Source organism: Phalacrocorax aristotelis, chromosome 23, assembly GCF_949628215.1.
Source record: "Phalacrocorax aristotelis chromosome 23, bGulAri2.1, whole genome shotgun sequence".
Taxonomy (NCBI): Eukaryota; Metazoa; Chordata; class Aves; order Suliformes; family Phalacrocoracidae; genus Phalacrocorax; species Phalacrocorax aristotelis.
This window is the reverse complement of record NC_134298.1, coordinates 4,305,616-4,316,367: the sequence shown is the minus strand read 5'-3', so window position 1 is coordinate 4,316,367 and position 10,752 is coordinate 4,305,616. Positions and strand designations below refer to the sequence as shown.

Here is a 10,752-nt window from a genome sequence, read left to right as displayed (position 1 = left end):
TGCTTTTAAAAGTAGTTTATTTGGATTTTCCACATCCTTTAATGAATCGCAAATATATTAACAGAAAAGACTTTTTTTTTTTTTTTCCCCCTAGGACTGTACAATTTTTGAAATAAAAAGTCAGGAAAAGCAAAAAAAAAAAAAAAAAAAAGGAAGAGACAAATTACATTGTTTCAATGCAAATAGTACACACCACACCCACACTTTGCATTTTTCCATAGTTTTGTTGTAAGAAAATGACAGTTCCCTAATTCTTTTCAGTGAACACACTCGCTCTAACCTGGCTGCCAGAGTGCCTTCATGCTCGCCCCCCTTCTGCCTGCCCCTCCTCAAAGAGAGCAAAGTTTTATTGACTAAATACTAATTTTGTGTATCTATTTAGGAGGTAAAATAGCAGCACGGTCTAAATATTACTTGAGATTCTTGGGAAAAAAAGTCAGTTTAAGATACGACGTACATATAAAGCAAGGGACAGTTTTAAGTATTAAATCTTCCAGGTAGCACGAATATCCTTGTAACATCCCAGCTGAAGTAAGAGCTCTCGCCAGGGTGTTGAAAATTTTACAATTGTTCACAATTTTTAGAGAACGCAAGAAAAGGGGAAAAGCCACCTAATTTCCTCGATCTCTGGTCCCCACTTGAACAGCAGCATTTGGTATGGAGACGTCTTCACAGTAGCACCTGCTTTTTGCTTACAAATTTATGTCGGGAACCCAAACGGAAGCCAATTAACGCGTTCATCGGTGGCGTTCCCACAAGTGCTGCCTCCAGGCCTTACGCTGAGGTGCTGCCTGGACACTCCTCCGTGCGAGGGATGCACTGGGAAGCTGCAAGCGCTCGGCGGCGGGATGGGGAAACCACGCCAGGACCGACGCGAGCCGTGCGCGAGCTCTGCCGTAGGCACAGATCAGCTCTCGGGAGACCTGAACCCCGCGCCTTCCTCGGGGAGGACTCATCAGGAAAGGGAATCGCCCCGGAATATCTATCGCCACAAAAAGCGGTGCAAGATTCGGTACGCTCAAACCAGCTGAAACATGTCATGATTTTCCAGTCAATTTTCCAATCAACCTTCCAGACACAAGCTGATCAAGAAGTACATGGCAGAGGCACAAAGCTCCTTTAATATATTATCATTCCTCAGATTTTAGAAATTCCTTTTCACGCTATTAGGGGAGTTTAAGCCTATTTTTCACTGCTTATCCTCCTACTTTAAAAAAAAAAATCAGAGAATTCTGGTTTTGCTCAGCACTTTGAGGTTATTTTTCAAATGATAAAGGCATCCGTGTGGCTCAGGACCAGAGAGGAGCTGCGACAGAAGACGTGCCTAGTGTAAGACGAGGACAGAATTTAAAAAATTGAAGTTCTAAAGGAAACTAAAAGACTCCTAAAAACCAATATATTAAAAAAAAATTAAGACTGATCACAACAACTACGTCGCTATGAAATTCATATCATTCCCAATTTATTATGCGTAAGTTGCTCTTAACTGCTTATATCACACACTTTCTTTATCACCACTGCATAAAGGGCACCCGTTGTTGCTGCAGAAAGATCATTTTGGACTCGTAACGCGGTGTAGCTTTCTTCTCGCAGAAGCAGCCTCTGTAGAAGAGGAAAGCGTTCCTAGAGCGAGACTCTTAAACAACTTTAAAAAAAAAGAAGGGAGAAAGAGATAATTGCACATTCTGCATCCTGCTTGGACCACACTTCGCAAAACAGTTCTAACAATGACTATTATTTGCTGCGTTTGACTAAGGTGTGATTGTATTAAGGCTTCCATGGTCTTCCCAGTCTGCCTGCTCAGAAACATGCAGTCACTCTGGATTCAGGGTTTGACGTTTTCGCACTACCGTTTTACCTACGTTTCTCTCTTGATTTTGCCCTTTATTAATTTTTATTCTTAAAAGGGGAAGAACACGTTGAGGGGTATACGACAAGTGAAGCGAGGTGTTGCTGACTTGTTTCTTTGACATACAAAGTAAACACGGACCTTTCAGAAACGAGGTAAATAAATTAATTTTCTTGGTTAGAACAGGAAAGCGTTTCATGAAAGCTTTGATTCTGCAATGTGATTCCCCTGCTACATTTCCACTCCTGCAAGTTTGCACTCTAAGTAGGGACACTGGCTATTTTACGTCGTCTGACACACTCCCCGTCCTGAGCACGCGGCGGCGTGTTTGTTCACTGGAGACACTGCAGCTTTAAGGTCATTTACATTCCCTGGTATTTAAGTTACACTACAATATGCAAAAAAAGTCTTGAACAGCCCGCATTTGTCAACACTGTCCTTGAAGAATTGGAAATGAGGTTCAGCACTCCGCTTACCAAGAAAGAACCAAACTAAGACACATTTCTGGAAAAAGAACAAGACACTGCTTCATTAGTACTATCCCCACATCTACTGGCTTCGTTACAGCAAACCACAAGTCTGTCTTCCATGATATTTTTTTCCAGCAAAGGCGAGTCCAAAAATAGCATTTCCTCCTCAGTCACTTTCATAAACGTGTAAGAGCCAACAAGTCAGACCCAGCAGCAGCTGAATATTGCACTGCCATTAACTCTGCGTACAGTTTAAGTCTGAGTGGTGCACCCATGGTGTCGGTGGAGAATAACGACAATGCTGGCTCAGTGATGTGAAGACCCAGGATGCGAAGGAAGGGGAGAACACAACAGTACCAGTCACACACTCGAGCTCAGATACTGGCTTTTGGAGGTTAAAATTCATCACTTTCAACTGCGTGGAGCTGTGTGTCATCTGCGTCCGTCATGCTGCTCTCTTGGGATTCGTCTGTGCCAACTTGAAAGAAAAAGAAACACAAAGTAGTCAAACGCTACTGGGCTGCCTCTTGACAAAGGTTCCCCCACAATCGGCTCCAGCACGTCAAAAACACAGTGGCAACTGGTTTGGGCTTCCCTGCAAAACACTTTAAAGCCATGTGCCTTTTCCCTTTCTCCCTTCTCACACACCAACCCCTGCCAGCTTAACAAAGTCTAAATAAATGCATTTTGAAAGGAATTCTCACAAAGTACGTATTAATAAGACACGCTGCCTTAGCCATCTTCTGTTAAAAACATGAAATCTGACACCTGCTTCGGCAGGGATTGGTATGGAGGGGTCCGAAATTGCCTTAGGAGCAATTTAACCTCCCCACTCCTTGAAAACACACCAGCTGCCTGGAATGCTCACATGGACTACCCAGCGCATAAGTGCATTGTGGCCACTCAATCTACAATCAAACAATATTCCATTAGCAGTGTTGGGCAGCCTCTACTTGCTCCCTGCTTCCGTGACAAAGAATGCTGCATAAGCCACATGGTTAGACAACCGCTTGGAGTAAATGCGTGCAGATATTTCTGATGCTGTAGAGTTACTCTGCTCACTCAGCTCAGACGACGGCTAGCCTAGAGCTTCCAGGAAAACTTGATTTCTACTGCTATTTGAATGAAGACAGAGTGCCACGCACGACCTTCAGGATAAATGTGTGCACACTGAGAGGCTACCCTTAAATATTTAACTTCTATACTTGTTGAAATTAGAATGAAAGTAAATATCTAATGATGGTTGTTCTTCACACACAGGAACGCGACTTGCACCTGCTTTCTGTCGTACGAGTTAGCATATTAGTTGTAAATTCCTAACTACTCAAGTTGGTTCTTGGGGAGAAAAACAGACGCCTTTTATTGCTTTAATGCAAACAGTTTACAGGTTTCTGTACAACGGACACAGCCAGGCCTGTGCTAGGTCATTTAAAGCACAGAATGGCTCATGGCAGCCTATAGATAAAAAAACAATTCACCCCTGCGCTATCTTAATTTAATTTACTTCAGCTTGTCTCTTGTGTCCTAAAAGAGTTTAGTTGAGTCTGTGCAACTCTTCTACAGCATATCTGCACAGGCAGGGAAGGCAAATTGTTTATACACAGCCTAACACTTTTATTTTGTTTACATTTACTGGACAGATTAAGTTAGCTTTTTCCAAGTTTCGGGGTGGTGGTTGGAGTTTTTTTTGTGGGTGTGGTTTTGGTTTTTTGTTTGTTTGCTTTTGAGATGTGGGTGGTGTTTTTGTACTGCTCAGGTGCTGCTCAGCAGCTCAAGTACTCTGTCTCCATCTTCTGGTGGGAACCCTGCTCAGCCCCCAGCGAGCCAGCCTTCTAAGGCAGCCCAACTACACCAGCAGGCAGAGAAAAAGCCCTTGCTGCTTCGGGAAGTGCAGTGCAAGTTTCCAGTATTAAAAAGCACACCGTACACAGGATCAATAAAAATCAATGTGATAGTAGGAAAACATGACAACTTTTTCAGTTGAAGATTTAGAATTACACAACATAGCATACATCTGTTAACAAGAATCCAAAGCCTACTATATTTTCTTCGCTAGAGGAAAAGAATTAAGTTGCGTATTAGTATTTGTTTTCTATCACTACTTCAGGCTGCAAAGAAGGCAATACTTATGACTATCCGTGCTTCACAGAGCTACCCATGCTTCCCAGAATTTAAACTCATCGTAGAAAGTTAGAGAGAGGAGAAACCCAGGCCCTTTGTTTTTGTGGATGTCACGGTTATTCCCAAGTTCTGTATATTGGGAGGGGTTTATTTTCTCTTTATTCAAATGAAACAGCTTATGACAAAAGTCATGGAAGCAATGCTTTATGTTTAGCACACCAAATTTTTGCCCAACAATGTCTGAGTTTTGACAAAGCCTCTACGGACAATTTCAGTTGCCATCCAGTTACCTTGAAGTGAGTTGATGCTGCTATGAAAGAAGATTGGTGGCTCTGGGAACATCTTGCTCTCCTAGGATACTATTAGCCAACAAGTATTGTGTGAATTTACAGTAGTCGTTATCTCTGTCTTACTCCATCTACAGATTTTTAAAGCAATATCACAATCCTTTATTTCATGTTTACTGTAGGAAGCATGAACGAGTTCTTCTGAATGAAGAGCCTCTGGAGTTCTTACTTGCCAAGCAGCGAGGTTGAGCAGTCTGCTTCACTTATGAAACCTGGGATTCTTCCTACCACCTAAGTGGAAATACCTCCTTGAATGAGGAAGGGTCGGAGATACAAACCTGATTCATAAGGGTAACATTCACTGATTTGCTCTTCTTGAGTTATTGGTTCCTCATCATCTGGAAGGTAACGTTTATCAATGGCCTCTTTAATCTGGTTATTGGCTCCTTTGGGATCTAAGTCCATTGCCCAAGAGAAATTCATTAGGGCCAAATGCGTTTGACCCAGTTTTTTATAAACCTAAAATAAAAGCATAAAAGGCTACATTTACATGAAGTTGCAACTTGAAGGTTTGGACAACACACACACCAAGCCACCGTTAACTGGTATTTTATGAAAAGCAAGTGAGGGTAGATATGAAAGATTTATGAGCAGCAAGGGAAACAGCAAATACGTGTAGAAAGACTGAGCAAGTGTTTCTATTTAAGACTCCAAAAAAAAAAAAAATCAAACTAGCAGCTGACAGATTCAAAAACATAAGGAGGTGGATCTTCAGCTGTAAATTTAGCTTTGGAACTCTGCAGCAGGGTGGTGTAAAAGCTATTAGTGCACATTTTGTTTTGTCTTACCCCCTCACCACACTTTCAATTTATTGAGTCACTGTAACCCCAAATCTACTTGCGGCTCAGGAAAAGCCCAAAGCCTCAGACTTCTAATGTCTGAGGCCCAGCGAACAGGCTGGGGAAGGAAGCATCACCACGTGCACACATTCATCTTACGCTCTTAGACCCTACAGCTCTCATACCGAGGACTAGCAAAGACAGGATACACGGTTAGACAGATTTTTGATCTGACTCAGCGCAGCCGTTCTTACATCCTCTGGTGCATTTTAACTGTCATTGGCAGGTGGAGAAAACAGGACATTAAGCAACACCTAGCTTGTCCTGCTGAACTGAACAGCAACATCTTCAAGACAACACTGCACTGCAGAATCCAGCCCATATTTTACCTTCTTCGTCACTGTAACTTGCACTGAAGCTCTCCTTATCATTAAGGACAGATGAGCAAGTAATTTATCTGTGTTAAGCATTTAAACAGTGAAAGTACTCAAGTTTGTCAAGACATGGCAATTCCAATGTCAGTTTAGAGGTCTGGCTACTCCTGGACAAGTAGCAGGCAACAAGTTTCAGCATAAATCCTTTTACAGTTTAAAAAAAGAAAAAAAAAGAAAAAAAAAGAAATCTGGCTGATTAGGAGTTATCCAGTCCTGTGCTAGAGGCAAGTTTGTCTTGTTGCTTCCTAGTGAACAGACACCCCACAGAAGAAGAAAGCTGCAGAATTTAAAGCATATTAGCAAAAAATATGGTGAGGAAGGAGGATTTCTATTACCAGATTACTTTTCTCTGGCATTAAACACAAAGAAGGCTGGAACGTAAACACAGCTGACAAACCAGTGGTATCTTTTCCTGTGCCAGGCTACTCCGTTAGCCCCATTAAAGGCTCTTCTTACTTTCAAACTGATGGCCTTCAACTCTTTTGGGGAGACTGTCAGCTGAAAAGGACATTGAGGCTAGTGATGGAGGTTTAGGAGTATTCTACAGTTACTCCTTGTTCAGCCTTTCTGATACAACGCGTTAGAATGCGATTCACCATTTTAATAGCTCCATGTGCAAATAACCTGACTGATGGACGATTACCCCTCAAAACTCTGAGGGCTCCCACTGATCACATCATTGCTGTCGTACTGAATCAAGTCTTGATAGAGTTCAGTTGTCAGGGAAAGATATATGGTTGTGTGTATACATACACCACTGTGTTTCTCTTCTGTGATCAGGAGCAATTTCCTGCTTTTTTAAAAATTAATTATCTTTTGAGTTGACAGTGGTGAAATCAAAGCAGGCAAAGAACAACACTGGCTTGGTTTATTTTTTTTCCTTGGATTGTTTTAAAGACAGCTAAACGCTGCTCCAGTAATAACTGCCTTTTGCATTTAAAAGCTGATACTTAATAAAGCTATGAGCAGTAAGCTTTAAATAAAGCTTTGGGAATTTTTAGAATAGCGCTCCAAATGGAAGCGGCTTAGTGACAGGCGTGAAGTTTTCTCAGTAGGCGTACATTTCGTCAAAGGAAACCAAAGAACTTATGATCACAGTTAAGTTTTACCTACCTTTCCTATTAAAAAGTAAACAAGAGACTCTTTGGGAACAATCTGTTTCAGTTCTTCAAGTTCTTGTAAAGCAGACTGAAAAGGAAGGAAAAAGAGCTTAGTAAGTACGAGCCAGCAGTCTGCAACCAGTTATGACATCATGACTTAGCACTAACGTGGAAAAAAAAAATCCTGGCATTTACATACAGTATATTCCATCGAGAACAATAGCACAATCTCATGAGAAGCGTCTAAAATTCCTTTTACATTAGGTTCTCATTTAAAGATTGTAGCATATTATAGCCCCATTATTACAGAAGTAGAGCAAGTTTATTGGGCTGTGGACTCCTAAACACATCTCAACTCTGACACCAAATGCCCCCGTTGCCCCCAACAAGGCATAATGGGGTAGAAGAGAAGAAGCTGACAGTGCCTTTACAGCAGGTGCTTCCTTTAGTATACTGAGCATCTGGAAAAGTAAGACTATTGATGTATTTCGTGCCGGATGTACTGCTGTCAATCCTATGCTCTTGAAAGGTTCTGGTTTTAGATATGTATATGTGGATTTGTACAAATGATGACTCTGTGTATATATGGCATTTGAAGTCCTAAATATTTAGTGAAACTTCTACTTTACTTTTAAACTGATTGTTGACACTGGAACAATTTATTCTGCTGTGACAGTAACCTGGCATTGCTAAGAAGTTCTACCTGAAAATATTTAGTCTGCAGTTAGAAATAAACATTGGTTTTAGTTATAAAAATTTCCATTCAAGCCTCAAACTTATCCACGTGAAGACAATTTCACATTAGGGCTTACTACATAAGTGGAAGAGTACACCTACGTTTATTTACCTAACACTAGCCAAATTTATCACACTACCAAAATTCTCTTAGCACTGGTGCTAAAACCCAAAACATTTCATTAAGTTTTATGTATTTTATGTGAACAACGTAACTTGAGTCTCACAAGTCTCAGCCTGATAAAACATTTGGACTCTTCTTTTTATTTCCTAATACATCACTTCACTATAGTCAACAAGTTCCTTCACTGGTGCAGTGGCAGTAAGATAGCGGGCTATTACATTCCCCGCCTCCCAGTATTTATCCTCTGCTTTAAATTGTTAAAACAATCTATGAATGAGCACTTCATTAAGTCCTTAATTTTAATACATTTTGTATTTTAATTGCTTCAGTTATCAATTTTTAAAAATTCCATTTTTTTAAAAAAAGGAGTTCTAAGTTTTCCCCTTCCATGTACACATGCATTTCTGAAGCAAGGGTTCAAAACCAGACTGCAGCTTGTCTTCTGCGGCCAAAAAAACCCGACCAGAGTACAACAGTCGCTGGAAACACAGACTGTGGGAAGATCTTTACTCATTCTAAGCAGGATACAGGTCAGCAGGGGATCAGCCCAAAATTGCTTAGCGTCTTGTTTTTTCACTTGATAACACAGCCTTTGAAATAGCTGGTTCTCACTGCCATAATTGGTTAAAGGCTCAGCAAACAGCCCCATTTTTATTAGGTTAGTATAAACTCATGATAATAGAGCCACATGTCAGTGACAGCTGCAACAATTTCCCCTTCTTTCCTTTCTTTTTCCAGGGTCCAACTAAAATAATGAGAGTTTAAAAAGCATCACCTGTTGGTCCCAGATTTTATAACAATCAAAAAATTTAGCATAGTTCCCTTGGCAAAGGCAGCACTTGTCAATGAAAATGCTTCATGTCAGCCTCTACAAGATAGACCCTGGGACATTGGGAAGCATCAGGGCTTGCAGGAAGGCCAGTGTTAACCTGTAACCATTTAGCTTCCAGTGCAGCCCCATTCCTAGCTACAGCAATTTAAAGATAACTTAAGGCTGTCTACATGTACCAAATCTTACCTTGTATTTTTCATTTGCAAATAATACAGAAGCTCTATGGAATTTGCATAGTGGGTTCTTGGGATCAATGTTAATAGCTTTGTTTAAAGTATCCAAAGCCTTTTCAGATTTTTTCAGTGCATGCTGGACCTGTTACACAGAGAGAACAATTTTAAAAGGGAAAATAACAGCTCAGCTGCCAAGCAAGTACAAGGCTATCTGACTACATTTACTTACAAGCTCTTCCTTTAAGAAATATTTGTCCAATTGTAGACCAAGTCTTAACAAGCTTTTTTACAGGAAGAAAACCTTCACCTCGTCCTGTCTCCACCTCAGAACACCCTCCCCACCCAATGGCTGACAGAAACCATTTAACTTTTGGCCAGGAGTGAACCTGATGCCTTTCTCAGTACATAAGCGAGAAGCCACTATCCCTGTAGAATTCGACAGGGCTTCGCTGTCACATAGAAGGCAAGTGAGTGCCAGCAGGTAACCATCCATCACACTTACAGAGCCTCAAGTCACCATCACAAATGTCTGAGAACTGCTTCCCGACTTCATAAGCTTGTGCTCGCTAGAGTGAGGCCACTGTTTTTTAAGGACCACAGCAGCAGATGGATAGGTGACCAACTTTTCCAGTAGCTCTGTAAATTTAATTAAACAGGCTGGCTGAAGTAGCTGCCTGCTACTTAAACTTCACTTGGCATAAAGTGGCCTAAGAAGTAAGTTGTCTCCTCTACAAGTGACTGGAATGAGGGCAACACAGACAGAGACAGGTTAAAAATACTGCACTCTGAAAGGTGAGACAGGTGGTCCAAGTGCACAAAACAGCAGTTAAAGCACACTTAATCTCTTACATATTAAGTATAACCCCACCCCCCTATCCCCTCCCATTCATATTAATACCTGGACATAGGTTTGATTTTCATATCTCTACTACTTTGGCTGACTCACAGACATGACCTCATAGTATAATTCCATTACTGGCTAAAAGTAGTTTGGAAAGAAGAGGGTTTCTTTTCTGACACGTTAATCCTGTGGTTATTCCTTCATATGACACTTAAGATCCTCCAACAGGTACTTGTTGGACACTTTCTTTTTGCTAGAAACATTTAGAATTACTTTTCTACTGCAAACAAAGTACAGAAGCGGATAAGAACACAGGGATAGAGTTAAGTACAATCTACTTACTACTCCAATGTGACACAGTAAGACTGAGCTCTGAGGATTGATATCAAGTGCTTTCTGGAAATGCATTTCTGCTAGACTAAATTTTTCCTGTTTGTAATAAATCATTCCCAACCCATACCTGCAAGCAGAAAAACAATTCCGTTAAGTAAGACTGATTCTCAAACTAGTCTTTGTCAGCAAATATGGCCTGGCAGAAATCATCTATAGACTTGCCAACCCCATTCCAGGGTGGGAAACAATTTCTTGTGGGGAAAAAGCTATGTCTACAATTATCTTGGGCTTTTTTGCTCAGTTGGGTAGTTTGAAGAATTGATATCTGATACCCAGGAAGACTGGCTAAACAGCTACAACGTAAAAAGCATACAAGAGTTGCTCAAGACTAAGTGGCATACATAAGCAGATCTAACTTCTACTGCTTTATGTATTTTTCTCCCCCCACAGAAAAAGCTGTGAGAAACTATCTTAAGGTATACGGGGCAGATCTCATCTCTCCAACTGCAAGTGAAGGACAATCAACCAGATGCATGAGAAGTGCTGCAGAGAAGAACAAGACAGCTGGAGTAATACAGCCAAGATCATCTGTGGAAACTGAAAAACCTCCCATT

At 41.0% G+C, this 10,752-nt stretch overlaps 1 protein-coding gene across 10 annotated transcripts in view; it reads right to left on the bottom strand.

Moving 5' to 3' along the window:
* The window catches only part of CDC27 (cell division cycle 27), a 34,950-nt gene continuing 24,198 nt past the window's right edge, over positions 1-10,752 (bottom strand). For 8 of the 10 annotated variants that reach the window (XM_075117145.1, XM_075117146.1, XM_075117143.1 and 5 more), the window contains 5 exons: positions 10,148-10,265; positions 8,978-9,106; positions 7,114-7,188; positions 5,066-5,246; positions 1-2,797 (listed from right to left, as the gene is read on the bottom strand). In XM_075117145.1, coding sequence (XP_074973246.1) covers positions 2,715-2,797; positions 5,066-5,246; positions 7,114-7,188; positions 8,978-9,106; positions 10,148-10,265 — 586 coding nt within the window. In that variant the 3' untranslated portion in view covers positions 1-2,714. Of the gene's footprint in view, positions 2,798-5,065; positions 5,247-7,113; positions 7,189-8,977; positions 9,107-10,147; positions 10,266-10,752 lie in introns of those variants that run through there. The other 2 variants (XM_075117152.1, XM_075117153.1) reach the window with 1 other exon arrangement.